Source organism: Hemiscyllium ocellatum, chromosome 3, assembly GCF_020745735.1.
Source record: "Hemiscyllium ocellatum isolate sHemOce1 chromosome 3, sHemOce1.pat.X.cur, whole genome shotgun sequence".
NCBI classification, from domain to species: Eukaryota; Metazoa; Chordata; class Chondrichthyes; order Orectolobiformes; family Hemiscylliidae; genus Hemiscyllium; species Hemiscyllium ocellatum.
Window position 1 is genome coordinate 83,137,178 of NC_083403.1, and position 22,187 is coordinate 83,159,364.

Below are 22,187 nucleotides of genomic sequence, written 5' to 3' on the forward strand. Positions count from 1 at the left end.
TTCAGGAGTATACTTTTAGGGTGAGGAGGAAAGATTTGAAAAAGACATGTGTGGCAGTTTTTTTTAATACAAAATGGTTTATGTACAGAATGAACTTCTGGAGGAAGTGTTGGAAGTGGGTGCAGTTACAACATTTAAAAGACATTTGGGTAAGTATATGAATAAGAGGTTTGGAGGGATATATGGGTCAAGCACAGACAGGTGGGACAGGTTTAGTTTGGGATTATAGTCAGCTTGGACTGATTGGACTGAAGCGTTTGTTTCCATACTGTATGAAACTATGACTTTATGATTATATGACTAATGCCATTGAGCAGAAAACAGAAATCAGAGGCCTGTTATTACTGATCGCATTTGGCTGTGTAGGATTTTGATGTTTTGTAACTTACACTGTCCTGGTGGATGGAAGGAAATGTTTAAAGCATTTGTTAATTGATTCTGCCACTGATGGAAAATTTTGTGCAAACACCAAATGTGACAGTTGAATACACTGTAACGTCTTGAACCTAAAAGCAATAATATCTCAAAGAAGATCCTGTCACTGCAAAAGTACAGCCCAAACTGTGTCAACAATTACTGAAGCTCAAACCTATTATAAGAAAAATACAAGGCAACATTAAACTTCCCAAAGATCACAGATAAAATGGGTCATTAGTTAATGTAGATGTTACTTAATTTAAATAACAGCTATTACACTACAACTAATACCAATATATAATCAATCATTGAGAATTACAATGAGTCGCTGGTTCTTAATTGTTTCATAACATCATAACCATTTATGAGTTTTTGTCATCCTGACAATATGAGAAATATATTCAATGCCCATAATCACAATATAGCAACGTTATTGCAAATCACATTGGTGGTTCATTTTCAGTGTCTCTGCAATGTTCCAGAATTCATATATTGTCTAAAACCTGAATATACAGCAAATAACTCGTGTCCTCTTAGCAGGCTGAGTGCTACAACTGGGCCTTCCTCTGGTGTGCTCTGTTAAGGCCCTTGGTGAGCTGTCATTGATCATTTTGGCATCCGTGGTTATTTTGGCTGCAACAGATGATGGCACTTATGTTGGAAATGGACCTGGCTTGTGAAGCATTGACAAACAGTACTATGTCGGAGATCAGCCTGCACTGGAGGTCGTAGCAGAGGAGGTGGAAAAGAGCTTAGATGATGTCAGCTGCAGCTCATTGGTAACAACCTTATCTCTGTGCAACAAGGTTTTGCATTCAACTTACATTCCAGGACTTGAGCACAATATAGCAGTGCAGTACTAAGACAGTGCTTTGGGGTTGGAGACGCTTCCTTTCAATTGAGATATTAAGTTAAAATGCCATCTGCTTTTCTGGATAGATGTGAAATATTCCAGCGTCCTGTTTTGAAGAAGAGGAGAAGGGTTATCCCGGATGTCTTGTCCAATATTTACCCTTTGATCAACATTACACAGACAGAATTATCTGGTCTTTATCACATTGCTGTTCTGTGGCAATTGGCCAATTACAGGTTAGTTGCTGTTTTTTTCCCACATTACAGTGACTATAGTTCAAATGTACTTCAATGGCTGTAAAGCGCTTCAGATGTTCAGTCATCATGAAAAGCGCTATGTAAATGCAAGTCTTTCTTCTTTTCTATGTCCTATACCTGCAGGGAAAGAGGAAGCCCTTCAGACACATAGTGAAAAGGCAGTGGAAGCAGATAACCATGGATATCAATGCCAGGAGTTAAACCCTGAAGATTTGGATGCAGTACCACAAGAGATTCAGTGACCTCCCATGAATGGTGAAGGTCAGTGAATGCATCTTCAAATGCCAAGTCTTAAGGACTGTGCCAGTAACCTTACCTACTGGTTAAATTGTCATAGCCCATCACTTACCTATCAACAATCGCTAATAATGAGGCCTCATGCCATACATTAATATGCTTCACTTCACCTTGCATATTTAACACTGCTGCAAGCCTCATCTCCACATATCACAGTTTGTACACAGCATTTGGCCATGGGAGCCACATCAACCACTCCATTCTCACCCCCCCCCACATCACCCTCAATCCACCTCCTCTCTTGCAGATAAGATGCACATAATCAGAGGCAGCAAAATGTAACTAAGGGAGAACAGGTGCACCTGAAAGTTCTAACCCCGACAGAGGGGATTTTGCTCAACCATTTCTGGAATACCTATTGTTGAGGCACAGGCTCAGAGTTGAGCTGAAACCCACAAAAATAATTATATCTTCATACCTAAGGCCCCTCCTTACATTCCAATTCCTCCTCAGCCCATTACAAGTGGAAAAATCGTGATTTAACTAATGAAGAGAGGAATGGTTTTTGTAGAAGCCAGTCAAAATGTGTAATAGGTCTTCATTTGTTTATTGTAGTCCAAGAGGATTTTTACTGAATTTGCCATGAAAATATGGTATGCATTATCTTTATTTTACAAAGCAAGTACGCTCATCTATAAAAGGTTCTTGAAGTGAAGTACAGGAACAATACATTGATACACGTAAGCCTTGCCTGCATAGATAGCTGAATACAGATTCATATCTGCATTTGCCACACACTGAGCTTCTAACCTCAGCAGAGTTTAACAATAGCAAACGCCATGCATAGGGGAGCTACATTCCCTTTAACAGGGAGGAAATGCTAACGGAAAAAAAACACAGGACTGCTGTTGTACATCTGCTATGCAAGATCAATGACAGTGAAGCAGGTTGCCTTAGCTCTCCTGAGACTGGGAACAGGGAACTAGGAACAGCATCAGGCTGTCAGAAGGAAATAACTAAATGCAAGCAAAAATATTGTAAAATATTTTACAAATTATGAATCTAATCAGAAATATATGATAAATAACTTCTTCTAATTCAATGTGTGCGCATTAGACAGGCAATAATGACCCCAGGGTCTCAGAGGTAGTTACCCTCAGTACTCCAAATTATCGTGAATAATCTAAACCAATCATTGAGAGTATTTTTGGCTTAAGGTAAATGATCATATAATACAGCAAGGTGATAATAATGGTTACATAAATAAGTTGTTAATTTTGTGGTGTTTTTATTGGAAATATGTCTTTCATAGAACACCCACTGACATATTACTCCGAAAGTATTTTGTTAGAGAAGGTAGACACCTTCCAAACCTTTAGATGATGTTCAACTCTATAGTTTATTTACTGTGTCTTAGCAGGATTAGAACTATTTGACTGTTGCTATGGATATTTTTTGTGTCAACCTGTTCAGAAATGATATTACATACCTCCACAGTGGGTGGAACTTGAACCCAGGCCTCCTGGTCTAGAGGTAGAGAGACTACCCTTGTACCTCCAAAAGCCCTCACTGAAATCAGGAAAGAAGAAAAACTATTGCCTGCCATAAAGGTGCAGCTGATTAAGTGCAGGGCCTAAAGCCTTGCTACAGCAGAAGAGAAATACCATCAGGGTATATTGCAAATCCATCTGATACAGCCCTGTTTTCTGTCAATGGATGTAAAACTGACTGGATTCACCAAAATCTGGAAATATCTTAGAATTTTAACTGTTATAATCTATAATTAGCCCACTTGGCTAGTGGCTGAACAAAATGACTATATATTTAAAATAAAGAAATGTATAGCATTAATATAAAGCAGTACTGGTTTTGTGATATTCAGTCCTGTTAACTGTCCATTTTAATTGGATATCCCCATTGCATAGTTGTTTGCAGATTGTGCACAAAACTTGAACTAAAGCCAAGGCTATTCAATATTTTCTGCATTACTGTTCAACTGTTTATTTTTACAAGTATAGCTCACATTAGTGATAAATACCACATGCCTAATTTTTCTATTAAAATTTTTTTACTTGGTGGAATCTTGACGTTACACGAGAACAGGATGAAAAAATGTTGCTTGTAACAAGAATTTTACACATATATAATGTACTGAGTCAGTGAGCGACTGTACAAACCAGTACTGAGTCAGTGAGAGACAATATAAAACACTAAGTCAGAGAGAGAGAGAGAGAGAGTAGTTTGAATTGGCTTTTCTCAAATAATTTCCAAGAATCCAGTTGGAAATCTATCTAGTTTATATTTAAAATAGATTTGATATTCTTTCTAACAATATTCTCAGATTCTTTACTCTCTGACCCTCGACATTATAAACTTACAGAAAATCATTTTTTTAGAAAAGACAAGATTGAAGGAAGACCTGTGTTCTCAAATAGTTGCTTAGTTGGATCCTGTAAGAGGAAAGATTTGCCCTTTATAAATTTTAGTGAAAAACATGAACATGAATAAAATGTGTGTATAGCTTCTTCATACTCTGAACTACTTTGGTATTAAAATAATTAATAGCAGAAACTTCGCCACTTACGTTTCCCTAAGTTATTGTGATATCATAAAAATAGCATTAATCACATGTACTTCTTGTGATTAGTTGCTCTGGAGATTCCATTGGTAATGCAGAATCACAGAAGTGTTATGAGGTTATTCATCCCATGATGCCTGCACTAGCTGTTTAAATGAGCATCATTACCTGTTGCTAATGTCTGCTTCCGCTCCCCCGCCCCCCCCGGTACCCCTTACACATTATTTTTATGAATGGTCTAATTACAGGAAGTTTTCATGTTTAAGCCCCTGGTTTGTGCTGAGTTATCCAATCTCAATTATGATAAATGCTCCATTTATCCTCTGCAAAACAGGAGAGAAATAAACAAAATTACAATCATGGATCTCTATTTTGAAAAAGAACAGCTGTATTCACTTAATGTCAACCACAACACTGTGGAACCTTGATCAAATGACCTAACCTCTTACCTTATGATGGGGTGAAGGTCAGTAATGTAAGAAGCTATAGATGGTTAGGGCTATCATACTATCTTGAGAACCACCTGGGGTTGAGATGATTGACGGTGTTGACATTTAGTGTGGATGTTTTGAACTGCTGTCAATTAATATCTAACTTGATGGATATGATGTCCTAGTCCCATGACTTGGTTGGTACTGTAAGGCAAGCAGTGATAGGAGTAAGACATATTCTACTTAGCTCCTCGTGAGCATTTTCTGTAAATCATCTTGTATTTAAATGAAAGACCAATGTTATTTGTTTCACCAATCCTTTTGAGTAATTAATATATTTACATTTAAAAGAACAATGTAACACAGTGGTATGCTGAGGGCAGAGGTTTTAAAGATGTTTGATTTTCAAGCAAATCATCTAGCACATGCCATTGGTATGGTTTTGAAAATATGGCTGTGAAGTATACATGCCTCAAATCTTATATATCCAGCTGAAGAAAAGTATATAAAAGAAACAATTATCTAAAATCCCTTGGTTTCTGTAAGGATAATTCTGTCATTCTTATAATAGATTATTGACCATTGCCCATTGTTTGTCTGGATTTTTAATATGGTTGTTGGACAGATATGATTTGTTCAAGCTGTGGAGGTCTTCATTCACTATAGTAATTTTGAGTTTAATTATGTCTTTACCTGGTTTGGAAATATCAGATCCAAAAAACAATTCTCAGGGAGTTTCATTGCTTTCTAATTGAGTGTTGTGATTTGTTTGCATGATTTTTAATGCTATCTGAAAGTTCTAGCAACAATTCAAGTTTTTCCCTGTACTTCTGGAGTTAATTTGACTTTGAGTTGCATTAGGAGAAAGTGAGGACTGCAGATGCTGGAGATCAGAGCTGAAAACGTGCTGCTGGAAAAGAGCAGCAGGTCAGGCAGCATCCAAGGAGCAGGAGAATCGACGTTTCGGGCATGAGCCCTTCTTCAGTTGCCCCAACTGCCACTGCGTTAGCTGATCATAGGTTACTGCTTAATTGCAGTGGTGGCACTGTTGAGCACTGATTTTTTACATTGCTTCTAGCTTTACCCACTTTAAATCTTGGTTTATCTCATTTTACGTAGAACTGACAGACAGGAGACTTCATTACTGCTGAATCTAAAACTGAAAACTGCGAAGGGAAAAAGAATTTATCCAGTAACAGCTAAGAGAAGGTTATAAGAACAATTTTTTAACTGATTAATTTCCCCTTTGCAGCAGTCTGCACCATTCCATGGCAAAATAATTTTATGGGTGGAACTTAGATGTAAAGTTCAATCTCAGGAAGAGGTTGAAATGTATCATCCACTTGGTACTTCCAGCTGGAGAGGATCACAAATGCTTCTGTCTTTTCTGTTGTATATGCACTGGGCTATATCACCACTGAACATGGGATCGTGCTTGGAGCTTCCTTCACTTAGTGGTTTAATCAACCAACACCTTTCCAGAGCAGATGTGGCTGGACTGCAAGGTTTTGATCTAATTTTATGTTGTAAGGTTATTTAGCATTGTCTATTGTATGCTTTTTCCCTGTTTAGCTGACATATTGACCTGAGCTGAATGTTTATCAGGTTAAATCAGCCTTTTGTTGCTCTTGGCACATTCTTCTGCACTCTTCATTGAACGAAGTTTGAACCCTTGGCTTAACGTTAAAGGTAGAGTGAGGGATAACATGGGTTATGAGGTTACAAATTGGAGGTGAACATAATCCTGTTGTTGATGTTCTGCAGGACTCATGAATTCAATTTTGAGCTATTCAGCCTTTTCTGAGTCTATCCCATTTACTGTAGTGTTGGTGCCAGATAACACAGTGGAGCATATCTTCAGAAGGGCCTACATCTCCATGAGGACTCTGCAGTGGTCACTTGTACCAGTGCTGATATGGACAGATACACCTAGGGATAGGTTGAGGGTGAAGTCATGTAAGTTTTTTTTTGTCATCTCATTATAGTTCTCTTATCAGATATGTCAGGATTTTGCCAGCTCAGTCATCAGTGGTAGAACCAAGCCACTCTTGTTAATGGCAAATACACCAGTTAAATGATGACTGACAGTTAATTACCAAGTTCTGTTTGAGTTTTAAGATAATTAGGTTGACTCTGGTCACATAATTTCCCTGAGAAGCGAATCAAAGAATAGCTGTCACCTGTTTTGTTGAAGTGAAACAAGCACACTATGTTTACCTGTTCTTTTCCTTTACAAAAAAAAACTCTATTTGAGTTTTACAATGTGTTTTGAGTTTTGTGGGAATGGGCTGCTTAAGTATGATCAGATTGTTGTGAACAGACAAAGGGATTTACTGTTCAATATGATCCATCTGATGGATTTTTACAACTGTCCACTGGTCCTTTTGTTCATTATTACTGAGATTGAGTTTTCACTCCTGTTTTGATAAAAAATAGCTGCCAAGATTCTCTACACTAAAGCATTTTGGGAGCATCCTAATATTGTGAAGTATTATTCAAAGGGAAAATCTGAGTGGAATATTTGTTAAGAAAGAAAATATTGTGGTTACAAATCACACTGAGCTACATTTTAGCAGCTAATGTTAGTTTTCTTTTTGTTAAATATGCAAGTGACTGAACATCATAGTGTGTGTATTTTGTGTTAACTATTAACTGGCAGTGACATTTGAGTGAAAACTTTCTTGAAGGTGTGCCTGCAGCACCAGCATAATATTAATGCAGAATTTTGCTTAAAGTGCAAGAGTAGGAGACAGCTCAAGGAAAATCACAGCCTAGGTGTATATGCAAAGCTGCTAATATGGCCGCCCAGTTAAATCTAAATCCACAAAGGGTTTATATTCATCATTTGCTGGCGTCATTTCTGTCAATTTGCATCATGGCACACACATTTAATCACTAAAGATGAAAGAGAAAATGTACACTCATGCTGAAAGATTTACGTCAAGCATCATGATCAGATGCCAAAGATTTGCTGGAAAATGAATTGTTCAGTTAAATTATCAACATGGAAGTCTGCTGTAAGAATCATAAAACAATGTACTTTTTTGATTAAGTATGTTGGGGTAAAGGTTGACCCTTGTGTTAGCAACTTGGATGATTTATTTCGGAAAGTCAGGGTGGAAGGAAGATCGGAAAAATAGTTCAAAATAGCTTGAGCTGATTATTTTCAACCATCAGCATTTAACTGCGGATGCTCTTGGTCTGAGCATTCATTCATCTCAGGAACACAAAGACTAGCTTGGGAGCAAATGATATTTGTTCCTGGTGCATTGTGACGGTTGGGTTCAACGCCTAAGCAAGCAAAGGCTTTTCTAACTAAAGTGTTCTTTTGCAGAAGTAATGTAATCTCTGGCTTTCATTCTTATATAAAGAACCAATATCAAAATGTCAGGAGAGAATGCCCATTTAGTTACAAATTCACATGATTTAGTTTTCTCCTTGACACAATGAGAAGAACATCATGAAATGTATCCATTTACCAGTATTAAATTCACAGAAACTGTGATTTTGTTACTTTTATAATGTCTGTGATTTTACAGAACACCATTCTTGTGTTTTGGGAATGAGCCAGTGGGAAATAAATATTTTCACATAAGGCAAAAAGAGCTCCACATATCAAAAAAATTGGTATTTTAACTTAAATGGTGGATATTTCCTGTTATCAAAGAAATGAGAGTACAGTGTTTTTGTATGATTGTAAACATTTGAGTGGCGAGTTACAGTAGATATGAATCAGAACCTGCACTGTGGCAGACAGCACTGTTTTGATGGATAGGCCTAACTCAGATTTAGCACATAATCATGTTCAGTTTGCTTCACTGAACAGCCTCAAGATAAAAGACATTAAAAAAAAGATTTGGCTGATGTCAGTCTTGCAGTGATGTCATCAGTGAGAGAGGGTGTTCAGACCTCTCTCTGCTGCAGTAGACAGAGTGAGAGCTCGAAGGAATCAGCCATTCACTGGCTGAGAGGTAACAACACTTTTGCTTTAACTTCCAAAGCTTCAGGCAGCCGGGTTTTGTGTTTTAGTTCTTGATGCAGCTTGCTCAGTCTGCCAGTTTGTAAAGTGCACTTTACAAAGCAAAATAGTTGTAGTCAGGGCAGTTTTGGTGAGTGGGAGGATGCCAGCCCTTAACATGGACTGTGAGCTTTCTACACTGCTTGCCTGTCTGGTCGATGTGGAAGTTTTTACCAGTCAAGAGATTAAGGTATACTGTTTAATATTCATTTACTTTGTCAGCTATCTGTAAATGTTTAGACTACATGTTTAATGTGATATTTATGCTTCTTCAGATTGAATGTATCTGTATGACTATGTTACAACCTTCAGCATAATATGCTTTAAACATTGCAGGAATATGAAGAGATTTTTGTCTGTGGCAATAATTGATTGTAAAGTATGTTTAAAATTTTCCTTCCACTTTCCTGGAGGCAATTAATTGTAAATAATAAATAATGATTAGGTTCTTTCAGTTGTAGATTAACTTTTACTCTTTACTCTCTTGACAGCCACCTATATGATTGAATGTAAGTTAGCTTATTTTCCAATGCAGTTCAAGTTGGATTTTTAAATACTTCCCAAATACCTGAATCTTTTGATTTGGCTAAACCTGTCCCTTTGCTGTGCTTTTGACTTCATTTCAAAACATGTTTGGTTAGATTTCATCAATAACATAGGAAGAAGCTTGAAGAGGAATTTAAGCAGCTTGCAATGAAATAAACAAATATCATTAATTGCAGATAAAGGTAAGTATGAGTACATTTCATGATTATAATAATGGAAGTGCTACAAGTTTTGTTTAGAACCACTATCTATTGCATTTTTGCTGCACAGGAGAAGAGCAATTAACAGCAACTTTAAAAATGAGCTGCGAGAGATAAGTGATATTTGGCAGAATGCAAATTTTGCCATTCCTGACCTAACATTATAGAAAGTGTATGTGTGTGCAGGAGCAGCTTTACAATGTTCAGATAATTGTGCTCAACTTTCATATTTTCATTCCTATATCTCTATCTGTTGAAATGTGTACTAGATAAATCACTGAGATGTGAAAGCAAATCAAAAAAAAGTTGGCATTTGAGTTAAATGGAACAAACAATAGATAGCAACAAACACAAACAAAAATCGCCTTACACCATAATGATTCATCGATATATTTAATTTGCTTTGTTAAAATATAGATAATATGTATGGATCAATGGGTCACTCAATTTTCTACTGCATAACTTTTCATGCTGTTTCACTTAAAAGTTTGTTCTTAACAATTTAGCATATTTGGGCAGACTGGATTTCACAAAGTTATGCCAAACCTGTTTTATCCTAGAACTGGGGCTTTCCATTTTTTGTAAGAGATTCTCTGTAAATGAGTTATTGGATAACATGTGTTCATAATGAAAAAATACTGATCATTTCTTATTTTCATTCAGATTGGCCATGAATAAATCTTGGGTGTGGGAAAAGACAATTACTTTTGTGCAATTAAGGTATATAGTCCTGAAATAAGAATCAAATCATATTTGTTCAGTCAGTATAAATGGAGCACCACCAGAATAATAAAACTTTTCAGTCTACAGCATGGTGATTATCCCAATTAGCTTTTAGTTCAACAAACCAACATTCGAATATCTCATCTGAGATCCTGGTCTTGCTGAAAGAGGCACGTAGGTACTTAATTGTTGGAAAATCAGTCTTAGGCAATATTTAGGTAGTTAAAAATGCTGTAGAAATACAAGTCTTTTGTTTTCCTTCATTTCTTGCTTACCTCATTCCGAGTATAAAAATTGTTCTATATGCAAGCTCTAAGTCAAGAAAATATTGAAATAAAGACAAAGAGCAAAAAATTATAGAAAATAAATATAGTTATCACATTAAGGCTGATAACACACTCAGTTTTTTTTTCAATCCCCATAGAGTTTCATCTGCTAGTAACCAATGTTAATACTGAATATGTGTGTACCAAGTATTGTTTATAACACATGAAAATAATTTAAAAACAGCTCTAGAGAACAATCTCCATTTCATCATTGTTTTGAATGGTGATATTGTTCTTTCCTTATAAAATTCACTGTCAGCCTTTTACAGAGCATCATTATGACATGTTCTGGAGGATTCAAGGTCCCAACTTTTCTGTTGTCAGAGGTTAAACATATTTTCTGTCAGCGTTATAATTTTAGTTTGTCTTGGATTCCAGTGCTTATACTTGAGGAGCAAAGCAGACACAATGAATATAGGTTTATAGTTTTCCATTTCCCAGTAGCAACAAATAGGTTCCTAAGTGATAGTCTGGCTGGTGTAGTACATGTCCATTTTATTTTGTTTTTTTAAAGAAAGTTTTTAAAAAAAAATAACAGTGTTAGCAAACACCTACATTTTTGCCCAAAACAGGATGGGCCAATGTAAATTGGCTGTTTTACTCCATATTAATAACTATTAAGAGAATTTCAACAATAATTGATGAGTAGCGCAGAATCTTCTAGGGTTCTGAGTGAAGTGGATTAGGATGAAATTTGTGACAGAACTAGGTGAGAAGTTTGGTGAGGTCAACCTCGATGTTAGGAACATCTCATTGCATCTTTAATGCTTTTGCCAATGGGTGAGATGAGTTTCCTGCCATAAAGCAGTGAGTTGCCAATGAATAAGAGATATCACTTGTTAAATATTTATTAAAGACACAACTAGTTTAATTAATATTCATCATCCTATCTAAACAAATGCAGTAAACCAGATAGATGTTCAGGAGTCTCACCATGAAAGTCAAAGCAAGTACCTCGTAATTTCATCTCACTATTGGCTGTGACTATCCTCCAGGTTGCAAATCATCTCAGAGTGTGATGCACAGGTATCAAAAATTGTCAACTCTTCATGACAATCATGGCATTCGTCTAAGTCACTTGTAGAGTGACTAGAAAGCACAAACTTGCACTGCACTGTGCATCAGCAACCAGCAATGTGAAGGCTACAGTTAGGCTACTTTGCGTAGAGGTGGACACCCAGCTGACAGATTGGACCAGACTGCATCTCAGCGCTGCTCACTTGCTCTCTTAGTGCTCATTCTCTTAGTATTATCCATGCCTTGCTCTGTCACATAACCAGGCAGCTTGCATTGGCGGTCAGCAGTCTTCAGGCAAGGGGCCGGGCTCTTACTGTCTGGCAGTGTGCTATGTCAGTCTCACACCAACTATTTATGGGGAAGACACATTGCATGTGCAGCAAGCAGGCAGCCATGTCTGAATGTTTCAGGGGAGTAGTCCTCAGCAAAGTTCATGGAGGAACCTGTCAGTCAGGTGATCCTGGCACAGCAAGGGCAGCCTCCCATACCGGTTCATGGCATTATCTATAGTCCTCCACCTGGTCAGGATGATCTCAGTCAAGGGATCCATGATTCTGGAAATGGATGAAGCTTAATCCTGTGGCTCCTTAGCAGCTAGTCCAGGCAGTCAGACAGTTGCAGAACTTGTTGCATTACTGCAGCTTCTGGGCATTGGGGCTATTGCATTTTACATCTCTGCCTGCCTGTCTATTCCTCCTTGTGCATGCGGATGAAGTCCCTGATTGTTGACATTCACAGGGTCTTCTCCTGCCTGAGACTGAGCAGGTACCTGATCTCTGTCAGTTCTCAGCGTGCCAGTAGATGTTTGTGCAGATTGTACTCCCAAACATTCAAACATTCAGGTGTCAGGATCTCAGCTTGTGGAGGTGCAGATAGCAGCATTGCCAATATTCCATCTGAGACATTGGTACTTGACATATAAAGGAGATAGCGTCTCAGAGCCGGCTGTGTCTTTGTGAAGGTGGAGGACATACTGTTGGTATCTACCAGATAAAGAGAGAGAGGGCATCATGGTCAGCAGTTAGAAGTGGGATTCAATGATGGAGACTGACAGAAGGCTATATTGAGACTGACAGTGGAATGAAGTGGTACTTACTCAGTTGGAGGGACATGGACATCTCTACATTCATGCAGGAGTAGTTCTGGTCTACTGTGAGGGCCTCGTGGGATACAGAACCTGATATCAGGTTCTCCCTCACCAGTCTGGGCCCTTTTTGCCCTTTTGTGAACTGTCTTCTCCTGGAATGAGAGAAAGGGAGGAATTGAGTGAGGTCACAATTGGTGGCACAGCTCTTTGTCTGGTGCAGGTGGGTGAGAGATGGTGAGGTGTTCAGAAGGAGTGAGATGGAAGATTAGAGAGCGGGCAAAGTTACTAATGTGGGGGGAGATGTTGTACATGCAGATGAAAGACAATGTTGCAGGCTATGGTGCAAGTTGCAGAACATGAGATTTGTGGAAAGTGGGTGCAATAGCAAAGATGGTGAGTGTGAGGTGGCAGAGACCACAACCCTCTTTGGACTGCCTCCATTGCCAGTATATTTTCCTTAGATAAGGGGTCAATACTGTTCACAGTATTGCAACAGTGGTCTGACTCGTACCTTGTATATTTTTACCAAAACCTCCCTATTTTTATACTCAATTCCCTTTGATATAAAGGCCAACATTTCATTTGCCTTCCCTAATATCTGCTCAACTTGTATGCTAGATTTTTATGATTTATGCACAAGAATTTCCAAATCTTTCTGAGCTGTAGCTTTCTGTAGTCTCTCACCATTTAAATAATATTGAGCTCCACTAGTGAATTGAATTAGCTTTATTGTCACATGTATTCAAATGAGTGCAGTGAAAAGTTTATAAGTTGCCACTTACAGCACATCCAACTTATGTTTTTGCACTTCAGCAGAATCTGACATTATATTCTATCTGCTAAGTTTTCATTCGTTCACCTGACGTGTCTGCAGACTGTCTGAGTCATCCTCAATATTTTCCATCTGTTTTTATATCAAGTGCAAACTTTCTTCATTCACTTCCTTCATCCAAATCATTAATATATATTGTGTCCCTAACACTTAGCCCTGTGGTGCATGCATTAGTTAGCCAATCCTCTATCTATGCTAATATACTATCCCCAACTTCATGGACTCTTACTAAGTAGGCTTATGTATAGTATCCTATTGTTTGCCTTTTGGAGATCCAAATATATGCCATCTACAGGTTTCCTTTGTTTATCCTGCTTGTTATCTTCTCAAAGAATTCTCATAAATTTGCTAGGCATAATTTCCCTTTCATAAAACCATCCAAATGCTGCTTAGATTTATTTCGTACTTCTAAATGCTCAGCTATTACATCCTTTATAATAAACTCTGCAAGTGACTAGGATTGACTATACTCACATCAATTGTACATACTATTTTTCATTCACTGCATTTGCAGGAGAAATCACCCTACCTTTGTTGGAGATTTTATCTCGAGCATCTCCCAGGTCCAGAAGGACAGCATGTCATTCTCCACTTAAGAATGCTGCAGCCTTCGGATTCAATATCGAGGTCAATAAGTTTAGGGCCTGAGTACCTTTTTCTATGTCCTCTCAACCTCACACGCCATATATTGTTATCACATGGGCTGCTTTCATTACATCCAACCTTATGTCATCCACTAATGCTCCCCATTAGCAGCTTTTCTATCTCTCCAGTTCACATTCCTTTGACCTGGAAGGTTGTTTCTGTTTTCTCTCCAGAGTTGTTGCTAAATGTGTTGAGTTACCTCAGCTATTTCTATTTTTGTTTCATTTAGCCTTTGCATCACCTGACTGCAATACCATCAGTGGGGCAGTGGAATGCGGTGATGTGGAAATCATGGCACCCTGTTTTCATCTGCATGTTCTCCACACTACAAACTCATCAACAGAGACCTGTAAAATTGGCCTCAGTTAATTTGTTGGGACCCTATTTACGGAGCTTAGAGAAAAGCAAAACTAGGTACAAGATTTAGAACAAATCAGACGAATAACATTGCATAATATTACAATTTTCTTTCAAAAATAAAAGAAATAAATGTATGTGTTGATATTCTTCATTCAGATCCATTTTAGTGTCTATTTCAACTGGTGCATGGAAAAACAAATGGAGATTTCTATTCAAACACTTGAAAAAAATACTCCCCTGCAGGATTCAGGGACAGGAAATTGTTTTCCTTTTTTAGAGGTGGGAAGTTGGGCCAGTTGAATGAAATATCTCAAATATGAGAATGGACAGATAATCATCATGACAGATAAAGATAAATTTAGAACCATGTTTATGAGAAAAGGTTGAGGACATTCTTGCTGACATTTCTGTGCAAAAGTTGCCTCATTGCATCTTTTATTATAACCCCATCTTTTCTGTGTACTTCCTAATACATGGAAAATTCAGCAAAACAAAATGACTAACCTCAGGACTAGTACAGATCAGTATTTATCTTTGGGGAAACAATATTTTCTCTGTTGTAAGTGGAAAATATGGAAGAGGCTTAACTGTCTGAAACAATTATTTTCAGTGTGGAACTTTTCAAGACCTTTGTTTCTCTTCTTTGTTCAGCAGGACCAGTGGCGTTGACAGGACTTTATTCTGAGGTTGTTTGCATTTCAGCTTGCCAGACCAACAAATTGATTTCACAAGGGCTATTTTTTAAAATCAAAACTTCACAATAAGAGCGGGTTCTGCATCCAAATAGTTATTCCATGTGACCTAACCTTGCTAACCAGTGTATCATGCTGCACCTTGTCAAACACCTTACTGAAGTCTATAAAGATCACATCCACTGCTCTGCCCTCATCAATCCTCTTTGTTACTTCTTCAGAAAACTCAATCAAGTTAGTGAGACATGCTTTCCCATCCTTGCCTTTCCAAATAGGTTTAAGTCCTGTCCCTTAGGCAAGCTGTTGGAGGGAATCCTATGACTGATGTGAGGCTCACTGGTTTTTTTCCTTATCACCTTTCTAAAATAGTGGCACCATCTTAGCCAATCTTCAGTCTTCCGGTACCTCACCTGTGACTATCGATGATACAAATATGTCAGCAAGGGGCCCAGCAATCTCTTCCCTTGCTTCCCACAGAGTTTGAGGGTACACCTGATCAGCTCCTGGTGACTTAACCACCTTTGTGTTTTAAGACATCCAGACCCTCCTGCTCTGTAATATAGATATAATATTTTTAGGATGTCACCATTTATTTCCTCACATTCTATATCTTTCATATCCTTCTCAACAGTAAACACTAATGCAAAATACTTGTTTAATATCTCACCCATCTCCTGTGGATCCACACACAGGTTACCTTGCTAATATTTGAGGGTCCCTATTCACTCCCTAGTTAGCCTTTTGTCCTTAATGTATTTGTAGAATCACTTTGGATTCGTCTTAACCCTACTTACCTATGTAATGTCTATCTCATGTCTCCCTTTTGCCCTCTTGATATTCCTCTGCCTTGATACTATTCTTCTGCTGCCTTGATACTCTTCTAGGGATTATCTCAATCTCTGCTGTCCGTACCTGACATATACTTCCTCCTTATTCTTGACCAAATCCTCAATTTCTTTAGTCCTCCAACATTTCCTACACTTACTAGCCTTGCCATTCACCCTAACAGGAACATACAGTCTTTGGACTCTCATTACCGCATTTTTCAAGGTTTCCTATTTTTAACTCTCCCTTTACCTGCAAACATTTGCACCCAATCAACATTTGAAAGATCTTGCCTAATACCATCAAAATTGGCCTACTTCCAGTGTTGAATTTTAACTTTTTGATCCACACTATCCTTTCCAATCACTACTTCAAAACTAATAGTATTATGGTCACTGGTCCCAAAGTGGTCCCCCACTGACACCTCAGTCACCTGCCCTGCCTTACTTCCCAAGAGTAGATCAAGTTTTGCACTTTCTGTAGTAGGTACATCCACATACTGAATCAAAAAGTCTTCTTGTGCACTCCTAACAAATACCTCTCCATCCAAGCCCTTGGCGGTCTATGGCAGTCCCAGCCTATGTTTGGAAAATTAAAATGCCCTACCATAACCACCTATTATTCTCACAGATAACTGAAATCTCCTTACAAATTTGTTTCTCAATTTCTCGCTGACTGCTTTTTTTGGGGGTGGGATTGGGGCATATCTATAGTACAGTCCCAATAAGGTGATCATCCCTTTCCTATTTCTCTGTTCCACCCAAATTACTTCCCTGGACATATTACCAGGAATATCCTCCTTAAGCGCAGCAGTTATGTTTTCCATAATCAGAAACACTGCTCCCCTTTCTATCCTTCCTCTAGCATCTTTACCCTCGACCATTAAGCTGCCAGACCTGTCATCCCTGAGCTATGTCTCTGTAATTGCTATATATCCTAGTCCCATGTTCCCAACCTTGCCATCATATCATCTGCCTTAACTATTAGGCCTTTTGTTTTGAAATAAATGGAGTTTAATTTAACAGTCCTGCCTCATTCTCTGCTTTGTTCCTGTTTGCCCCAACTGTTTGACTTAATCCTTTTCCCAAATGTATCATCCTTAGACTGCTCTTTTTCCTCAATTCCTCCCTGGGTGCCAAACACTACCCCGACCCCCCTCCACCACCGTCACCACCCGCAGCCGCACATTCATCTGCTCTAACCTCCTTTTCCTACTGTCACCTCCTTGTGGCACTAGGAGTAATCCAGATATTCTTACCCTCAAGGACCTTTTGTTAAAATTCCTGCCTAACTTGCTATGTTCTCTCTTCAGAATCTCATCCTTATCCCTTCCAACGTCATTAGTTCCAATGTGTACAACAACCTCCTGCTAGTCCTTCTTCCATTTGAGAATATTCTGCACTCTCTCTGAGAGTCCTTGACCCTGGCAACAGGTAGGCAACACACCATTCTGATGTCTCTCTGTTGGGTGCAGAACACCTGTTTGTGCTCTTATATTGCCCTGAGAGGCCATCACCCTGGCATTATCCAAAACAGTATAATTGTTTGAGATAGGGATAGCTACAGGAGACTCCTGCACTAGCTACTTCAGAAACCTCAAATCAAAAATACCTAAAAATCAACAGTCTTTTCAAAGTGGATCCAAACAAACCTGTAGACATGCTGAGTTTGGGCCCTTTTGAAAATGGTTTTGCTCTTAGAACCTTTCAGGCCCAAACAGACCTGAACGGATCTATAACGATATATATGTCTGAAAACCAAAGATATCCTTTTTCTGAAAATCATTTGGTCCCAAGGTTTTTGGATAAAAGGATTTCCAATCTACATAAATGTCTTGGTGTCATGGTATGTTTTCAGTTGACATGACAAGGAGGCAATTATTGTGTACAATGTAGTACTTCTGGAATTCTTGAGGGCATAATTTTTAACATCCATTCTTGGACTGTCAGTGATCTGCTAGATGGATGACATTGAATCTGACAAGGAACGGTTACAGCAATTGACTTATCATGGCCTAAATTGCAAGAGTTTTGCTCTACTTCTTAAAAAAAAGTTAGTAACTTACTCCACCTATTTGCAATGTCAGCCATTTTATATCAACATTATGGAATTGTCTTTTGTTCCAATATGGGAAGATTCCAACTTTGTTTCAGTGAATGACTTGCAGGCTATGTCTTTGAAAAACAAATTTCACCCCATCCTTCATGTTCCTTTCTGTATTGCTGTACCTATAACCACTATGATCTTTCAGTCTACCTCTGGTTCCAACATCCTCACTTCATCCCCAGAGCCCATGACTTTGGAAATGCTCATGCCCTTGTTGATCTTATATTCATCCCATATGGCAGCCAGAGGTGCTGTGACCTATTTAAGTCTCTCCTTCTCATTCACCCAGCCCCTTCCTATTCACAATAAGGTCTCACTGTCCTATCTTTAATTGTACCCATCACTGTTACCACTCCCTCAGTGACCTAATACAATAAAACTCATCCCTAGACTTGAGTTGCTCACTTTCCAGAGTATTCCATGGACTGCCCTCTGATAAATTCCCTCACCAATATTGTTCAAATCCCAAAGACAAACAGTGTTGGAATTCTGGACTGACTTAGTGGGATAGGGCATACTATCCATAGCCTAGTCCCCAAACTAATGTCTCCATACCACCCCAACTGATTTCCCTATCATCCTTGGACTTGCTGCACTTCACCTTCAGGACTGATTGTGACCCAATCCTTAACCTACTAGGACGTGGATCCTTAGAATCTGGAAGGACCAACAGTCTTTCTAATACTGTCTAATACCCTGTCGTGGAATAGAGCCTGCCCATTGATGTGGTGTTACCCTTGACTGAGCAAAGTACTACCTTCACACTGCTAAGGAATGGTCTCCTTTGACTTTGAAACACAGCAATTTGGTTGAAGCATATGTTGTGCATTTATCATGTAAACTGCTGGCACATATCTCAAGTCTGATCTTGACATAGCGTGGTGCCACTCAGTGACATGTCCAGCCCTGTCTGACTGAACATTCACTGATAATGTTTTCTGCACCAGCACAAGCTGCTTGCCTCTGCCTCTACCTCTACCTCTACACTAAAAGCAATCCAAGCTAATCCAAAGAGTGGCAGTCTATAACTGAACTCTAAAGCCACTCCATACTAAGAAATCAATGCAACCCACACAGAAGCAGACAGCCTGAAATCAATGAATATGCACCAAGAAACAGAGGCTGCCAGCCTATACCTAAGTGATTAAGTGAGTGAACATAAAGAACGCAAGGTAAGAGCTGGAAGATTCAAGTGTTGAAGTCTGTGCAGAATCATCCTGTGTCGATGGCTGTCTCTGCAGGATAAGCAACTTCACAGAAGCCAGCTAGTCATAAGTGTCCCTGAGCTCCAGACTGAAGTGTTGAAGGGCTGAAGTGGTGCTCGATTTGGTTTGAGAACAGGCATGATGATATGGTGAGGATGATGGCTTGCCAATACCACCTTGTGTGGGTGAAGGATTGATAAGAATAGTGGCCATGGAGCATGCATGGAAATAAGAAGCAGCAATCAATTAATGGCTGGACAAACATTCAGCTGAAGCTCCCAGATACCCACTCTGATACACCTGCCTGGAATTTATCCCATCCACTTTCTCAGTGAAGGAGTGGAAAATTGGAAATCGAATGAAAATGAGGTGATTTGGTGTTTTAATGGAAGTAAAGTAGTCACTGTTCAATTCCAATTAAGTCACCAATTAAGGCTAGAGGGAAATTAGACATTTCTGTTTTTTCAATGCCAGGAAAGTGATTTTCATTGACCCTATGTTTTCCCTTCTTAATCGCCTTATACAACACCAGAGAGAGGAAAATTTCATCCATAGGTTGGATCAGAATATTGTTCCCCAAAATTGAGACTTGGAGTACCCACTTAACATCTACCAACTGGTGCAATGGGGTCCACTTTCAACTCCAGTTATTTAGAGGAATTATATTTATTTATATTTATATTTAAGCACCCATCAGATGAATGGGAGCACAGAGAATAACTTGTAATAATCCTGTAATACTTTCTTCCTCTGTTACTACTAGCAATTTTCAAACCAAACCTTTTATTTGGCTTTCAATAACCAACGTTAGTGCAACATTTGAATTTATTACAAAGCCCTCCAACTGTTCAGTATTTCAACAACTTCAGAGTTTAAATGGAGATCAGACAGTTTTTCTACAAAATTCCATGAAGACTGTGAATGATAGAGTCTGTTAGTTCTATAATAGCCAACTTGATGCTACTTTCTTTCCAGTGGAATTGAAGCTTTTTCAGTTACTTGCAAACACGTTGAGTGAATAATTGGGCATGATTTTCACACTCAATTTCAATTAATTGAAATGAGATTTTAAAAATTGGCTAAAGTACAGTGGTGGTGTCTCTATGTCTGAGTCAGGAGAACTGAGTTAAGAAGTGGGCGGCACGGTGGCACAGTGGTTAGCACTGCTGCCTCACAGCGCCTGAGACCCGGGTTCATTTCCCGACTCAGGCGACTGACTGTGTGGAGTTTGCACGTTCTCCCCGTGTCTGCGTGGGTTTCCTCCGGGTGCTCCGGTTTCCTCCCACAGTCCAAAGATGTGCAGGTCAGGTGAATTGGCCATGCTAAATTGCCCGTAGTGTTAGGTAAGGGGTAAGTGTGGGGGTATGGGTGGGTTGCGCTTCGGCGGGTCGGTGTGGACTTGTTGGGCCGAAGGGCCTGTTTCCACACTGTAAGTAATCTAATCTAATCTAAAACTACCTGTGCCTGAGGTGTGTAATAGCAACAATGAACATGTTGAAGAGAAAATATCTAAAAATTGGGAAAAATAGTATAAATAGTTGTAGGTTTTTCATCCCAGGTACTCAAGTTCTTTAATGGGAATTCAAGTTAAATGGAATTCTGCTGTTCATTATAAATATTAGGGTGAGACACATAAAGCCATCGGTAGAATTTTGACTATCATTGAAATTTTGAGTAGTTTCAAGAATCACACACCAGGATCTTTTTCTTTTAATATTCAGAATTGCTTTTACACCTAAGGGAATGCTTTTCTCCCCATCACCAAAGAACCGTTTTTTTTCCCCCCATTAACTATCACCAGTAAATCATCCATGATTCCAACTGAATAATTTATGTACAAAAAGGGCAATGCAAGCCTATCAAATTTAAGGAGAGTGGAAAAGGAGAGATAAAGCATTGCACTTCCTATGGTGTCCATGTCTCTGTATAGGCATCAAGAGTATTGGTGGGCATCATGTGCTCCCTCTCCAAGGACACCCAGCACAAGTGTAACCACAGAAGAGGGCCTGCCAGTCAGCAGATATGACCCCTTCCACAGCGTGGCCACGTCCAGGAGTAGACGCATGAAGAAGTCCTCTGATTTGCCCATGCCCCTCTGCACCAGATAGCCAAAGATCAGGATCCTGGGACTCAAGTGCAACCAAAGACGTAACAAAAGATTTCTCAAATAACTAAAAAGGGGTGTAATCACCCATAATGGTGAAGGTCTTTTCCCAGGGGTGGGGGAGTCCAGAACTAGAGGGCATAGGTTTAGGGTGAGAGGGGAAAGATATAAAATGGGACCAAAGGGGCAACTTTTTCACAGAGGGTGGTGTGTGTATGGAATGAGCTGCCAGAGGAAGTGGTGGAGGATGGTACAATTGCAACATTTAAAAGGCATCTAGATGGGTATATGAATAGGAAGGGTTTAGTGGGATATGGGCCCAAATGTTGGTAATGGGACTAGATTAATTTAGGTTTGGACCAAAGGGTCTGTTTCCATGCTGTAAATCTCTATGACTTTAACTATAATTAATATAATTCACAAACTCCATAGCATTACAAAATAAATAGTTGAGCTGGAAAATAATGCAGGATTATTTTCTTTAATTTATCCTATTTTTCTAATCAACTGTTACCTGTTTAGGGATGTCATTATACTCATCTGGAACAGGTAATAACATGTAGGATTTTTTTCTACTTGAACTGTTTTTCCAATAAACCTGTTCAGAGATGTTCTTGCACACCTCTGGTGAGACTGGAACCTGGCCCACCCGATTCAGGGGTAGAAATACTGCAACACGAGAGGGCAGATAAATCTGTTCCTTACAACCTAGCACTGTACTTCCCTTC

The 22,187-nt window shown here is 38.9% G+C and overlaps 1 protein-coding gene across 3 annotated transcripts in view; it reads left to right on the plus strand.

Annotated features, from left to right (window-relative positions):
• The window catches only part of rcan2 (regulator of calcineurin 2), a 370,985-nt gene that overhangs the window by 197,723 nt on the left and 151,075 nt on the right, over positions 1-22,187 (plus strand). The window contains exon 1 of one of the 3 annotated variants that reach the window (XM_060851310.1): positions 8,655-8,981. The exons of the other annotated variants lie outside the window; for them this stretch is intronic. Within the exon in view, the coding sequence (XP_060707293.1) occupies positions 8,895-8,981 (87 nt within the window). The 5' untranslated portion in view covers positions 8,655-8,894. Of the gene's footprint in view, positions 1-8,654; positions 8,982-22,187 lie in introns of those variants that run through there. 3 annotated transcript variants of the gene reach the window in all.